The sequence below is a fragment of the Ctenopharyngodon idella genome, chromosome 3, assembly GCF_019924925.1.
Source record: "Ctenopharyngodon idella isolate HZGC_01 chromosome 3, HZGC01, whole genome shotgun sequence".
Classification (NCBI taxonomy): Eukaryota; Metazoa; Chordata; class Actinopteri; order Cypriniformes; family Xenocyprididae; genus Ctenopharyngodon; species Ctenopharyngodon idella.
In genome coordinates, this window is record NC_067222.1 from 20,472,047 (window position 1) to 20,489,058 (window position 17,012).

Consider the following 17,012-nt stretch of genomic DNA (forward strand, 5'->3'; position numbering starts at 1 on the left):
GTAGATTCAAATCTATAAATCAAAATATGTATTGCATTTATGAAGAAAAGTTTCAGCACCCAAGGCTCTATCACTATTGGCTCAATGGTGTTCAGTGTCTTTGGGAGGATTGCTGAGGCAGATTGGCAGCAAAGGCCATTAGGATTGTTTGTGATTTGGTCTTATAGTGATTTAGGAGTCCTCTTGACTACTCCTAACTTTTCACAGATTTAGGAGCTAGTTTTAGCACTAAAATACTTTGTGAAGTACTCTTAGAGCAAAAATTTAGGAGTCATAAAATAAGGACTGACATGCCCATTAATTTTATGAGTTTCTCCTAAATCGGCAAGTTACGAGCTACTTTTAGCCTTAAAGGGTTAGTTCACCCAAAAATGAAAATAATGTCATTAATTACTCACCCTCATGTTGTTCTACACCCGTAAGACCTTCGTTCATCTTCAGAACACAAATTAAGATATTTTTGATTAAATCCAATGGCTCAGTGAGGCCTGCATAATGAGAATACTTTTTGTGCGCCAAAAAAACAAAATAACGACTTTTCAACAAAATAATGATGGGCAATTTCAAAACACTGCTTCTGAGCTTTACAAATCGAATCAGTGACTCGGAGCGCCAAAGTCACGTGATTTCAGCAGTTTAGCTGTTTGATAGGAGATCCGAATCACTGATTCGATTCGTAAAGCTCCAAAGCAGTGTTTTGAAATCGACCCACTATATTGTTGAAAAGTCGTTTTGTTTTTTTTGGCGCACAAAAAGTATTCTTGTCGCTTTATAATATTAAGGTAGAACCACTGAACTCACATGAACTGTTTTAAATATGTTTTTAGTACCTTTATGGATCTTGACAGAGGAAATGTCATTGCTGTGAATGCAGGCCTCACTGAGCCATCGGATTTCATCAAAAATATCTTAATTTGCGTTCTGAAGATGAACGAAGGTCTTATGGGTGTGGAACCACATGAGGGTGAGTAATAAATGACATTATTTTCATTTTTGGGTGAACTAACCCTTGAAGATTTTTTGTGAATATGACCCCTGGAGTCTCCAGATGTACAAGGTATCAGGTTCTCAGAGACGGCCAAAGTAAAAAATCCTGAAACATGACCCACATAGTAAGAATCTCTTTTTTTGGCTCATTTTACCTGTAAAAGAAAACTTGCTTAATAATTATGCACATCAGAATGTATGATGTTCTAGCCCCCATTAACAATTATATATTACTTATAAATGATTATATACAAAAAAAATAATAGTAGTTATTAAGATTGATGTGGTTTGGAATGTGCTTAGAAAAAAATATGATCAGAATATCGACTTCTGCACGCACTGTGCAGGTAGTAGGTACTGTGCAAACTTTAAAGACTGTCATTAGGTAGTTGCTGAAGAGACAGAATATCACTGCTGCATTACTTCACTAATAGGAGATTAGAAGTCATTAACAGGACATTGTTGACAATTATTCAAGTATTTATATTTCTCAAAATAACTACACAAAATATAAAGGTGACTTATATGTGCCAGAAGACTCCATATACAGAAAACCTGTGTATTTAGAGAGAGTTATAAACATTCAAAGATTTCAAAATAACCTTAATTTTATTGAATATATTTTAACATAACCCCTAAAATGAACTGTATAAGATTGTACATAGATTACAAACACTAATAGCTCATATACTAGAGACATACAGCAGCCTGCAGACGTAAATCACATTCACTGTAAGAAAGAAACTTAACCTACGAACTTCTGTAAAATCCACTTCCTTCAAAACAGACTAATAATATATTTAGTGTATATACATACAACGGCTTTAACCTCAACAATTAAGATCTTTAATAAAGATCAATAAAGTCCTTCATGGATACTTTTCTCCATTAAAAGATAAAAGAAACTTGCCTCTACAACAGACTGTACTGAAAAAAGGAGTGTCTAGTCATAAAAATATTTCATAAGGTGGCATCTGCAAAATCAAAATTAGTGTAATATGGAACAGCGACATAACCCACACCTAAAATTTAGTTTTACAAAGTTTGATCAAGAGAACATGGTTAGAAAAATACTATAAACAAACTGAACAGTGAGCACATGGTTATTAACTGAAATACAAATGTTGGAAAATATGAACAGGTTTATGTAGATATGTTAAATCCAATCCAGAACTACAGCCGTTTACAGCTGTGAATGCCCGGGGTCTTTGTGTGACGCTTTTACCGAAGGAAGACGTTCGGCTGCTTTTGCCCTTTCCGCTAGGAACTTATCAAACTCTGAGGATGAGAAAGAGATGAGACAACATGAAAATATTACGGAATACTTCAGACACAATAGAAAATGCTTTTATGAAGCCTTAAAGTCTATTTGCTGGGTTTGGAAAGTACCTGCAAGTGTGAAAAAGATGAATTACTGAGCTAAGCATTTACCAGATTACTACAAAACGTTAAGAAAAGGGCAGATGAAGCAGAAACAACATTGCCACAGACTTACACAGACGTATTAAAATAGGGAAGATAACGAGTAGAATTCAAAAGTATAGGTGACTATGACTAAATAAGGACATAAACAAGGCAGGTCAGCAATGAGTTACATAGACTGAAACTCAAAGAAGAGGAAGACCTAACGGGAAAGAAAACAAGATATAAGCATGCGTAAGTGGCCCAAATGGATTTAAGTTTTTTTTTTTTTTGTACATATTTTCACTGTTAATTTAAATCTGCATCCATTTAAATATGGCAAAAGGCATTACATGGTGCCGATAGCATTATCATATTAGCCATATTATTTCACAAGCATGCAAAAATATAGAAGCACCTTCACTGGTCACTCCCTCAGAGTCATCTTCCTGGAACACAAAAATACACAGTACACAATAATCAGTGTTGTAAGATGACATGAAATCCAAATGTACCCAATCTTCATAAATGTCACTGGTTTTATTGCACAAGTTTTAGTGCAACATTTTGTGGCATTCACAATATTTTTTAAAGTATAAATAACCAACAGGATGTGATTCATTGTTGAATCAGTTGGAGCAGTTCTTGATTTACTGAATTGCTAATCATTACTTTTCTCATGTTCAATTTTAAAAGAACTGATAACTGTTTTATCTATTATCTGTTTTTCCACACTATGTTGTGTTAAGGCTTGTGAGTAATTACTGACAAAGCATAGTTGCTGTATACATATTCATATACACTACTAACCAAGTAAATGGTGACCGAGGATGCATTTATTTGATCCAAAATACAGTAAAATAGTAATATTGTGAAATATTGTTACAATTTAAAATAACTGTTTTTTATGTTAATAAACTAATTTATTCCTGTGATGGTAAAGCTGAATTTTCAGCATCATTACTCCAGTCTTCAGTGTCACATGATCCTGCAGAAATCATTCTGATATGAAGATTTGATGCTCAAGAAACATTTCCTATTATTATCAATGTTGAAAACAGTTGTGCTGCTTTATATTTAGTGGAAACAATGATACATTTATTTTCAGGAGTCTTTGATTAATAGCATGTTCAACAGAACAGCATTTATTTGAAATATCTTTTGTAACTTTACTGTCATTTTTGATCAATTTAATGCATATTAAATATAATGCATAATGCAAAGCATTAATTTCTTTCTTACTGACTTTTTAAAAACCGGTTTGAGGCTTAAAAACGTGTTACTCACATCGTCCATGTCAAGCCACTGTTCAATGTCATCCATCACTTCACTCTGATTGACAGGGATCTGATAACAGAAGAAAAATGTGAATTTAAATTAGCATAATAAAGTACAACTATCAGTTCTAAACCACACCCATCTCAACCAAGCTTCACACTACTTTAAGGGTGTGTTCACTTGTAGTTCGGTTCTTTTTGGTCTGGGCCAAAAAAAGAAAAATTTAGTCCTGGTTCGCTTAGCGTTCAAACTGCTTTTATGATGTATATTCGGCGATGGGACTTGTCGAACATCTAAAACAATGCTGTGTGCTGGGCTAAATGTGCTCACTGTATGTACATACATATGATGATATATGATGGAGCTGACAACTCATCGTGAACAGCTTATAAAATGTGTAAAAGAGTCAAAACAGTGGCAGGAAGCCCTCCGTCACACACACAAATGAAGATCTCCTGCAGGAAGTTGTGGTTCTGATGCCTGTACCGAACTGTGATGGGCAACATCATGACTATGACAAGAAAAAACAGGTATGCTTAAGCATTCTGTAGTTTTAAGGGTCGCATTTTGTGTTGTCTGTGTTCATATTTCATTCGGACCGCATTTGGAAGCGGACCAAGACCCATCTTTTCAGTGGTCTTGCTCGCTTGTTTGGTGCGCACCAGGGTTTGGATGGCAGCATTCACACTTATTCAAATGAACTGCACTAACAGAGCAATCGCAACAAGGTTCGTTTTAATTGAACCAAACATGCCAAGTGTGAACACACCCTCGAGTATAAAAGGAAGAATCGGTATGTTTCAGTCCTGAGAATGGGAAATAAGTTGGTTTGAAATGGGAACACTATAAAATAAGGCACTAAGCAGTTATGGAACGGTCAGGATCCAGGCCTTAAAGGGTTAGTTCACCCTAAAATGCAAATTCTGTCATTAATTACTCAACCTCATGTCGTTCCACACCTGTAAGACCTTCGTTCATCTTCAGAACACAAATTAAGATATTTTTGATGAAAGATGTCTGTTCCTACATTGACTGCCTTTGCAACTGACGCTTCAAAAAGTTCATAAAGAGATCGGAAAAGTAATCCATATGAATCGAGCAGTTTAGTCCAAATTTTCTGAAGAAACTCGATCGCTTTATATGATGAACAGAACAGCTGAACAGTTTTCCAATGTCTTTATATACTTTTTCAAGCGTCAAAGTTTCAGTTGCAAAGGCAGTCAATGGAGAGACAGACATCTCTCAGATTTCATCAAAAAGATCTTCATTTGTGTTCTGAAGAAAAACAAAAGTCTTACGAGTTTGGAACGACATGAGGGTGAGTAATTAATGACAGAATTTGCATTTTGGGGTGAACTAACTCTTTAAGGACAGAATGAACTAAACACCAAAAAAAGTCCCACAGAACCTTCAGCAAATAAAGATAATGAAGCTCCTCCAAACATGCAGGCGACACAAAAGCAAGACAGCCGACACTCATCGTTTACCGAAGGAGAAAAAAAACTGACATGCTGAAAGGAAAAATAAATAAAAACGAGCCCAGAGCAGCAGATACATAAGCTCGACCAACAGCACATCAAACACTGCAGGCTGACTGTCTCATCAGCCAATCAGACCCACCATTCCCTTTTCAATCATCCAATGAAACTGAGGCGAGCTGCTGAGGGAGGTGGAGTCTAGGCTTTCATCCTTAACATAGACAGACACCGTTTTAAATGATGGACACATATCGTGGCATCCAATGGCAGGTGAAAACAACCACAGGAATATCCTGACTGCTCTCACATACATTAATGATTGCTGCTCTCTCATAATACGAAGAGATGGTATTTGAACACCATTTCAAACATGATATCCTTTCTTAAATAATTGAAAGACACTTACCGCTCCAGTGTCCTGTCGCTCGCTTTGTGTGGCTGCCAGTCCCTCAAGAGCTGCACAGCTTTCTGGACTATCAATAAATCACAACTTTTAAGTGGTGTTTGCTAAGACAAGCATTAATATTGCTCATACACTTAAGTGTGTAAATATTGCTCTGGACATAACCAAAACCAATACCTCAAATTATGCTAAATGAGCTACATAAACTTTCCATACAACTCACACTTTGTTTAAAGTGCCCCTATTATGCTTTTTTCAGATTTTACCCTTCATGTAGTGTGTAATATAGCCGTTTGTGAATGTAAAAGGTTTCAAAGATGAAAGTGCTCGAAAAATGGAGTTATTGGAACTCAATTTGGAACTGCCTGAAACGAGTCGTCAGTAATTCCAGTCTCACTTCCTGCATGAACGTATGTTTGTAACAAATCTGCATAATGCCCACAAATGGTTTTCACTGGCTGCCCTTGAACAACATCTACTTTGACCCTCAAACACTTTCGTTGTAGCTGAGGCCTGGCAAAGTTTGGTTTGTCAAGAAGATGCTGTTTTCTCCGCAGCAAAAGCAAATCCACTTTGCATGCATTTCCATAGAATGAGGACTTGCGCTAGAATTAATGTGGTAATACAGATGCTATCGTTACCTTTCATATCGTGTTGAAGAAAGTCTTCTCTTATTAAAAAAATAAAAAAATAAAAAATCCCTCAAGTCAAGGAGTTCCAGATGCCAAAACTTGGTCAAGACAATAAAGCTGAGATCCCTGCAGAACATCTAACAATCCCAGTCGCAGCTTCCACTTTTAAAGAGTTCATAACCAATGATCTCATTCACAGGTGTTCTCCTCCCTTTCTTTTTGGCTCATCTTCAAACTCTTGCTACAATTATTTATCTTCCCACTTTCTTTTTAATGTTGATGCACTACCAACTAGTTTATTTTTAATAACATTTGTCAGACAAGATATACAACTTGTGTTTCACAGAGCCTAAGGCCTAATAATATTGTACATGCGCTCCTCCTCACTGGATATCTAGGGAGGGGGAGCTAACGTAAGCTCCACCCATTTGCAGTGAGCACCTTCTCGTTCGGTTTCTGACATGCGCTGTAAGTGATAGAACAATCACAACAGACTGGGTCATCTGACCAATCAGAGCAGAGTAGACCAATCACAACAGACTAGGCCATCTGACCAGTGAGAGCAGTGTAGGCTCTCGGAAAGGAGGGGTTTAGAGAGACCGAATCCTTTATCGAAAAAAGGTAATTCTGTAAGGTATATTATGAGAAAATTAAAGTGTTTTTGACCTTGGATGCATGTAAAGCTGTTGTACGAGACCACTAAAACAAAATTAGAAACCTTTAAATAGAGCATAATAGGGGCACTTAAAAAAAAAAGATTTAAACAAATCAAGTTCACTTCATTGCCCATGACTTCACTTCCTGAAATTATCACAAACATTTGCTTACAGCTCTAGTTTTTCATGCTGTTTTCTAAAATGATAATTATATTATACATATAAACTGCTTTAATTCCTACCTTTTTTGTAATGAGCTGCTTTTATTTACTTTTAGGTCATCTCCTTTTGTGCCTGTAGCAAATCATGCAACAAAATTACGCATTAATAGCTGAAGAATAAAATGTGAGAAAAATATAAGCAAAATTGGCACTTACTCAATCCTGCCATCTGATTGGATAGTGTGGTGACTGTTGATTGGCTGATTGCACTGTGAGCACCATTTGCTGCCTTTGATTGGTTGGTAGTACCCAAGTCAATGAGGTTTGCATTAGCTGGATTCTGAAATAAAACAATGAATTAAGAATGAATCAAATAAAGTTAATCTATAGATTAAACCAGCAGTATTTAATATCAAATTTATATATTCTTACAGACTGTGTACTGCTCTGTCTGTTGAGATGCCTTTCAAATCTGAAAAAGAGAAGTTGGGCAACACTGAAACAAGTTATTAAAGTAATTTAATGTGGGTTACACACAAACCTCTCAGCAAATGAATTTATGACTTCTCTAGTCACTCATGCTTAGTTTATGAGGATTTTTAAACAGCATTTTAAAAATATATTTACGGAAATGTTTATTTACTATTAAAATGTATATGAACGTTTAAGATTTTAATAATTAATTCTTAAAAAAAACCCAATTTTCAAATTCTGTGTTTTCCATGATCGAGGGAACCCTGTCATTATAAAAGAGCGCTCCTCTATATGACGTTTCATAATTCCCACAATTGCCAATATTAATTAGGATAATCCAGGACAATGGGAACATTTATTAATATTTTGAATTAACTAACAAATGAGACCAAGTTACTGCAAAGTCTTACCATTTTAATTAGCATAATAACCCTGGCCAAGGCATTTTTTGTATGTTTATCATGCAATGATTTTGTTGTCCACTGGGTGGCAGTAAATGTGAAGGTCAGGTGTCTTCTTACCGATTATGGATGCGAACACACAGTTTTTGGTTTGATATAGCATACTGTTCTTTCTATTTCTGCCATATGAAGATAAAGAAGTAAATAAAGTGCTATTTGTGTTTATAGTGTGTGAGAGGAAAAAAACAGTGAACTTTATGATGGAACTGTTAACCTGAACAACTGATGTGTATTTTAACTATTTTTAATATAATAAAGAAGGACCTTTTAAAAGGATTGTTTAGTAATCTATCATGGGTCAGATACGTATTATTTTACAACACATTTACACTTTGCAGGTCTCCATGTGCACGAAGTGAAAGTTGACATATGAATTATTCATGAAACGTGGTCAAACATCATGCCTCTAACCTGTGATATTGTGCAAATGTGGTGTTAATGTCATCATTGGCAGTGAGTAACTGCTCTATGAGCTTCTCCTCTGTCAGTCGGGGTATGAGCTCCACCATCCGGCCCTGCATGTCCTTGCTCATGGAGTACAGCTGCTACTGACCGGCACAGAGAAGAAGGGAGGGTAGAGAAACATCAACAACCCTTAATTTATAGGTCTAAAATCACGCCTGGAGGATGAGTGCATACATGCTGGAGAAAGAAAAGTTGGAAAAGTAAGGATGTGTATTTGTGTCCGTGTCTAATTCTAACCTGTAGCACCTCTGTGTCCGACGGCTCAAGACTTCCAGGCTCCATCTGACTCATCATGTCGGACATCACAGATATATTATTACGCACCACCTCCAGTTCGGCCTTCAAAGTCTTCATCTGAAACACAAACACACATGAAACAAGTAGTATTCAATAATACAGTAATAAAAACTTACAACATTTACTTATGGTTAACAGTAATTTCTACATGTACTAATAGATTTTTTAATTGGTATATTATATATACACACACACACACATTATATATATATATATATATATATATATATATATATATGAACATTAACTCAGCTTGATAAATGCTAAAAAGTTGTTAGTTCATGATATCTAATACATTAAGTACATTAGTAATACAATTAGTAATACATTAAAATGGTAAAATGAATCTTAATTTAATATATAAACAGTAACAGTAACCTTAATTTAATAATTTAATATATTAACAGTGCGCATATATATATATATATATATATAGCACTCACACTTATTAAAAAAATGTAATAAGTTAACTTAATAATAATAAATAATATTTAAAAATATTTAGATATGAAAAAAATACTATTTAAATATGAATTACTAAATAATATTGATATTAACCAGAATATTTAATTTCAAACATAAACTGAGGCCCTCTGGCTGGTTACTTTTGTAGTCAGTTTAGTCAATCTATAACATTTTGTTCATTCCTAAAATCAGGGGTTTTTCAGGTTTTATGAAGATAAATTTAAGACTTTTTCAAGACCTCTTTATGAGGAAATAAAGAAAATTTAGTAACTCAAAAATAAAGGAACTCAATACATTAATATGTTCTCTAAATGTAAATGTCTAGGGAGAAACACAATGAGTTGTATTAGCAAAAAAAAAAAAAAAAAAAGAAGTTCTTCCTCAGTATTTTTGTCTTGTTTTCCAGTGCAATTGTCTGAAGATTCTTAAATCAAGATGCATTTAATGAATTGAGTTTATGCTTAAAACAAGAACAAATATCTGAGAAAAATCTACTTAATTCAAAGGGGAGTTTTCATATCTAACTGACAGATATTTGCATAAACTCACTTCATTTTGTTCAATTTTTCAAGACTTCATTTAACATTTGCATCTCAAGCAGATGTACCAAAGATGTTTAGATATTTGTACTGGAAAACAGGACAAAAATACTGAGGAAGGTATACTGCCACAACTGTATGAATTTAAGACTTTCTGCTCTGATTTAAGACCTTTTTAAGGCCTTAATTTGTTTAAGGACGAATTCAAACTTTTTAAGACCTGCAGAAACTCTGTGAAATGTTCAAGCCACACCCACCCTTTATCTTAAATATGACATGCTAGTCAGCATTGCTGTGTGTGTGTGTTACCTGTTGAGGTGACAGCGTGACGGGCGTCTCTGTATTCTGTGGCTGTGAGGATGTGACGGAGTGACTTTCTGTACCAGCTGTTACCGGAGACACGGATCCCACGGTCTGTTGGCATCAAGCATTAATTAATAAATCAAGAAATAAGCAAAAGCAGTACACATATTGTATGCTAGCACTCTAGAGAGGGTCTACTGTGTGCAGCTTTTTAAAACAGTTATGTATTCTTTGTGTATTTATAATTGTTTATAAGAAGCTGCTTTATAAACAAGTTTTTAAATATGCAGCAGTTATACCCTGTTGGGAGTGTGAATAGGGGAATAACCATTCAGTTCAGTCATGGGAAACTCCAGGCCTTTTCTCCTGAGATCCTCATACACGGTTACAACCCCTGTCAAATCTGGAGAACTACGGAAGGCATCGGACCACGCCTAGTGAGAGAGAAAGACGGACACACCCAAGATCTGTTTGAATACTTCACACTGCTGTACACAAGGAAATAGCCACATACTGAGCCAAATATTTCCAATGATAGTGTAAGATTTTCCTTTGAAAGAAATTAATACTTTTATTTAGCAAGAGTGCATTAAATTGATCAAAAGTGACCGTAAAGTCATTTGTAATGTTACAAAAGAATTCTATTGCAAATAAATGCTGTTCTGTCATGACAACTCTCAGAGTGGTAATGGATATGACAATGTTGATACGTTTGGTCTTAGTGGAATAAATCTGCTACGCTGCTGCTGCAGAGCAAGAACGCGACTTTCTACTGCCAATACATACACACTGCTGTGAGCAAGAAAGACACAAATTACCCACAGCAGATCAATACAGGTGGAGCTGGGGATGGTGGAGGGTTTCTTAAAGTGCGCTGCAAACTTCTACAGCAAACACTAACCAAGTATTTGAAGGTTGAGCAGCGAGCTCATTGGCTATTGATACAGCAGGAACAAATCAGCTGCAGTGTTGGGAATAACACATTACAAGTAACTTGAGTTACGTAATCAGATTACTTTTTCAAGTAACTAGTAAAGCAGTGTTAATTTTTTCAAGGGCGAAAACGAGACGATGACTAAATAAAAATGCATTTTGAATGACTAAAACTGTGACTAAAATCTACTCTAATTTTCGTCAACAAATAAAAACGAGACGAAAACGATAGAGAGGGACGATTTGGGAAGATATCCTGTCAGGAATGCTGTCCTGTGTAGAAGATAAGCACATTTTGATCTAACCGCGGGAAAAGCGGCGCTCTTGCGCGCTCTACAGGCTCGTCCAGCAGCACTTCAGACTGCTTCACAATTAATGAATAGCGCATATTTATGCCAAGCGATTGCTTATGAGCTAATGTGGATGAATTATGACAATGTTTACTATACAATGTTTATACGGTAATGTTTTAGACGGTAGTAAGAACACATATTTTATTATCCCTCACCTGAACTTAAATGAGCAGTCTGCAACTACAGTACACACCGCAGACATTTCAGAACAAGAGTCACGGTGTATTTCAGGATGGTTTATTATTATTTTTTCCCCTGGTCATTATTGTTATTTTGTTTACACAATAAACTGTATTTAACTTAATTTAATTTCAATTTAATTCATAGTAAACTACTGTATCTTCTGTCAAAGGAAGGAAAGACTAAGAACATTATTTGACACATTATTCAATATATTTTACAAGTATAAGGGTTATTATAGTTAACTAAACCTAAAACCATAAAAAAAAAATCTTCATTACTTGAAATAAACGTTAACTGAAATAAAAAATAAATATATAAAAAATGTAAACTTATTTTATTTCATCTAGTTTCCAAGCTTTAGCTTAACCTGATGTACTAAAATAACTAAAACAGAAATAAAAAAACTATATAGACATTTAAAAGCAAAAACTGAATTGAAATGACAAGTACTGAATTGAGCTCTCTTTTGTGTCTTTTTGCACTTGAACGGTCAAAAACTGTCTGCTTTGGCGAGTAAATTACAGTTGGTTGTCTTAAGTGAACATAAACAGTTTGGAGAATATCAGATGTATATCAGTGTATTGGATCTGTGCATTGTTAGACAAATGCTTACTTAATGCATTACAATTTAACTAAATTAGATTTTAAAACTAGACTAAAACTAAAACAATTTCTGATGACTAAAATATGACTAAAACTAAATGCCATTTTAGTCAAAAGACTATGACAAAAACAAAATCAAAATTTGCTGTCAAAACACTGTAGTAAAGTAACGCATTACTTTTAAATTTACAAAAAAATATCTAAGTTACTTTTTCACATTTACTGACTGACAGCTCTCCTGTCACCATGTTGAGAAATAAAGTTCAGAGGCATTACACAAATTACACAAATATAGAGGCATTACACAGATATACTTTATGTATTTAATCTCACTTTATTAAGCAATGTCTTTGCTGCTGACCTTCAATGATCTAATTCAACCATACTAATAAGCAAAAATTACTTTAGATTTAGAAATGCGAGTGTTGAACTTCCTTCTCCTGTATCCAATTCTTCTTTAATCAGCACAGCTGAGCTGCACCCTCTACTGTACAGGTGTAAATATGCATTTCCTTCAGCCTGAGGCTTATTCATTTCACTTTTGGTGTAAAAGAGCCTTTACATTTGTTATTGTACAGTTGTTATTAAAAACAAACAAGCAAGCCCAGCCCAGGTGAGAAAAAGTAACGCAAAAGTAATGTAACGCATTACTTTTCATACAAAGTAACTAATACAAATGAGTTGCTTTTTTAGGGAGTAACACAATATTGTAATGCATTACTTTTAAAAGTAACTTTCCCCAACACTGATCAGCTGTGCCCTATAGAGAATGATGTGATTGCAAGCATATTGAGTTAAGGACTAATCAGCCTGCGACATCTAGAGTTTCATAACAGAACTTTGTATTTGTTTTTTGTTTTTTTACTTTTTTATTGATAAAAGAATCCTGAAAAAAATGATCAAAGTTTCCACAAAAAGATTAAGCCGCTGTTTTCAACAATAATAATGATCAGAAATGTTTCTTGAGCAGCAAATTAGCATATTAGAGTGGTTTCTGAAGGATCGTGTGACACTGTTTACTCTGAGTTGGCAAAGGGTTCATTTGTACCTGTATCATGCTCAAGACTCTGTCCTGAAGAACCACCGGTGCGTTGTTTTTAGGCAGGATCGTTTGGACTAAAACATTCTCCACAAAGTCTCTTGTGGACACGTAGATGTGGAATTTGTGCCCGCAGTTCTTCACACAGGCCTCCAACACCTGCAGCAAAACCAAAGGGATCACTGAAAAATGCACATGGAGAATAATTCAAAACATAATGCGAATTATTAATGTGTAAACATGACTTTGAGTTAATTGATGGTATTGACAATATGTTTGACACTTACACTCAATGCCAGCATGACCTCTTTGAAATTCTTATTTCCCAGAATCCTCTTCTTTATTGCCCTGACTGCATCTTTAGGTCTGCAAACAGAGCAGCATCACAACAGTTATGTCAGACAATGTATGTTATACAATTTAGAAACTCAAAGCACCATACAGTTGAATGAACTATTCAGATTTGGACACTTAAGCAGTTTATTATTATTTTAAGCAAAGAATGACAGCACAAGCAAAATTAGTTAGGTTTTAAATGTTAAAACCATACAGCTCAAAATGAAGACTGTATTACAACATTATGACACTTTGTGGTTGTGAAACAGCTTGTTGTGTAGCCACTGATTTATAATAGATCAGAGTACAGTATGCTGCTAGTTCAATCAAATAAAACACTTTCTAAAATGAAATATTTGTTTACCTGCCTGTCATGTGAGCATTAACAGAACCGTGAATATGTGCGTGTGTTGTTAAATTATTGAAATATCAATGTAAAATCTCAGGAGGGCGTAAAGTAAACATTGTAAGGTAAAGGGATTTGGCTAACAGAAAACTTTGGTCAAATACAATGACTTTCAAAAGTTTTAAATGTAGTTTAGGTGTCCAAATACATTGGGTAAGACTTCATTGTCATGACCATATAAACAGAAATCGGTCATCTCTAACAACATACACACCCTTCAACTGTTTCATTGACAATGTCACAGATCTCCATGTTGAGGCCCCAGTCTTCTGACGGGAGAGAAGAACATGTGGCATGTTCTGAGAAAGAGATCAAGAAACAGTCAAACAAACATAAAGGGTTCACCCTAAAATAACAGGATACACGTTGTGGTTTAAAATAATGGCGTACTTTGATCTTACGCTTATCATACCTCTTTTTTTTTTTTAAGCACAACTGAACAAAATGCAGTAAACAGATGAACTCAAAGTGATTATGTAGATGTTTGCAAGCTAACTAGTACTGTTTCTTATCAACAGAATCAAGAGCATGAAATAAACTTCACTTTATCACTGAACTGTCTGTCTGATGCATGCCCTGCTATTATTGTTATCTTACTCATCAGCAAAGTATTTTATGATTCACAACAACACTGTCACTGAACTTATGTTGACATAATAGCTTCTCATTGTCATGAAGAACGCAGACTAACTTTAAAAAGAGGTCTCATATTTACACTCCACTCATTCTGGATTAGTGAAATCCCAGCCATATGCTGAAAAAAGAAAATGCTAACTAGCAAACTGAGTTGAACATGACTTGTCCTATTGTTTACAATGCGTAAGGTTCAGCATCTGGGCAGGGAAAACAGGCTTTTCAACAGTTTGAAAGGGCAAGTTACATCAAAAGCTCTCTCCTTACACTGCTCGTGTCATTACACAAGGTGACTACCCATCTTTAAAGTCACTATGAAATCAAAATTGAGTTTTTTTTTTTTTTTTTAATGGAATATTGCAGTATTTATTATAAACGATTTATCCGTGCACATCTTTTTTTTTTCTTTTTTTTTTTTTAATTCATGTCTTAATAATTTTGAATCAAATTTTAATCTTTAATCAAAATAACTTCGCCTCTCTTTTGTAAGGACAGCTCTTATCTTCTCTGATGCAGTTGTTCTGACGATTTTTGCTACATCCCACTCAAATAGTAGGGAGCATAATTCGACAACTAAAAATGCTATCAGAATATGTTTCCAGCATGATATTAATGTGGAAGTATGAGGCTTTATTAACATCTACATCTACTCCAACCCTAAACATACCCTTACTACAATACAAATACAGCGTTGGTAGCAAAATTTGATAGGTAGCATTATTTGTTAGACCGTGTTTACTGGAGCAAAGGCGTTCTGACAATTCTATTAATCTAAAGATATATCTGGGATGAGCAGAACATTGCAAAGATGCTTTCGCTGCTAATGCATAATTACGGTGTTCGGCTGGAACAGACAGTTCCTCCCCAACTAATTGCTCTGTGCTGAGATGACACTAGTCTAGCTGCAACGTCACGATCAGGAGAACAGCAGAAAAAGAGGGCACCCCTTAAAATGAATGAAAAGTATCCCCATTATTGTATTTCTTGCGAAAACAGCAGTAAAGTCTGGATTGGGTTACATAATCGTTTTAATTCTCAGATGTAAACAGTTCTTTTCTAAATAAGTGCGGCTAAGAAATGGGTCAAAACGTTATTAGGATACAACTTCCAACAGACATCCACGTCCCGCCTTTCTTTATTGCCATTTGCAGATAGCGTTTGATTGACACGCAGCTCCGCCAATCACGAATACGCTGATGGGGCGACTGCGACGCTGGTTTGCACAAATGAGGTGTCAATCTTAATTTAATCGTATCCTTTGCTGTCATCCTTAATTTAACGATGTATACGTGTTCATGGGCGTCTTGCAAGAAAACCAGGCACGAACATGCAAGATATATTTGTTAAATTTGATGTAAATAACAAGCAGTCGTATTGGATAGGCTACATCAAGTTAAAGTACACTTACTGATCTGTGCTAAACTGACGCTCGCTTAAACATATTGCGTGTGATTTGCGATCTCATCCAGCGTGTTACTCACCTATAAGTTGACCCACGGGTGTAGAAAAAGGATTTCCTATAAAAAACTCCATCCTCCGAGTGTCTCTGCTGCTCAGTGTTTCGGCTTCGGGCTGATCAGCTGGAGAGCTAAAACAAACTTAACCGATTACATCATCTCTTAAAGTGACAGTAGCACTGTGAGAATACGGGGCTTTCCTAGGTATTCGCTGTATGCTGCTTATTATTTCCATTCATTAGTATGTAAAACAATGCATTATGAAACATTATAAACGTTTAAACAGCCTTAAAACAAGCATCATTTTACATTTTTAGTTCAACAAGTAAGCAAGTTTTATTTTTCTTAAAGACATAGTTCATCCAAAAAATAAAAAATCTGCAGTCAGTGTGGCCCATCATCTGTTTGGTTTTCACATTCTTCAAAATATCTTTTAATCGAAATTCATACAGGTTTGGAACAACTTGAGGGTGAGTAAACGATGACAACATTTACATTTTGGGTGAACTATCCCTTTAAATTGGATTTTAACTCAGTTTTGTGTTGTTTTAGTCTAATTTAAAAGTAAAACAAATTAAATTAAAAAATAAAATGGCCACTGATATTACTCACCCATCAAACTGGAAGTGGAAGGATGTGCAAGTAAAGCACATTGCATTGTGGGATGCAGTGTACTAAGCATTAAAGGGATAGTTCATCCAAAAATGAAAATTCTGTCATAATTTACTCAGATTCAGGTTGTTCCAAACCTGTATAAATTTCTTTGTTCCATTGAACACAAAAGAAGATATTTCGAAGAATGTGGGAATCTGAACAGTTCTGGGACACCATTGACTTCCATAGTATTTTTTTTTCCTACTATGGAAGTCAATGGTGCCCCAAAATGGCCTGGTTACAAACTTTCTTCAAAATATCTTCCTTTGTTTTCAGCAGAACAAAGACATTTATACAGAACTGGAACAACTTGAGGGTGAGTAAATGATGACAGATTTGGGTGAACTATCCCTTTAAGCTCTATATATGTTGTCATTCAGATATTCAGTGCATACAAAAAAACACAGTATACATA

General features: G+C 35.2%; 1 protein-coding gene across 2 annotated transcripts; it reads right to left on the reverse strand.

The window, feature by feature from the left end:
* Positions 1-1,577: 1,577 nt before the first annotated feature.
* Positions 1,578-16,574, reverse strand: tom1 (target of myb1 membrane trafficking protein). Of its 2 annotated transcripts, XM_051887947.1 has the most exons (17): positions 16,556-16,574; positions 15,968-16,074; positions 14,068-14,152; positions 13,399-13,477; positions 13,121-13,270; positions 10,300-10,434; positions 10,007-10,111; positions 8,634-8,750; positions 8,343-8,476; positions 7,429-7,468; positions 7,213-7,336; positions 7,078-7,129; positions 5,551-5,617; positions 5,287-5,355; positions 3,676-3,735; positions 2,807-2,837; positions 1,578-2,265 (listed from the first exon to the last, which is right to left on the reverse strand). In XM_051887947.1, the coding sequence occupies exons 2-17, from the start codon at positions 16,017-16,019 to the stop codon at positions 2,171-2,173; spliced, it is 1,395 nt and encodes a 464-aa protein (XP_051743907.1). In that variant the 5' UTR covers positions 16,020-16,074; positions 16,556-16,574; the 3' UTR covers positions 1,578-2,170. The 2 variants fall into 2 exon arrangements, with proteins under 2 accessions (XP_051743907.1, XP_051743908.1); XM_051887948.1 differs by lacking the exon at positions 5,287-5,355.
* Between the last annotated feature and the right edge of the window lie 438 nt (positions 16,575-17,012).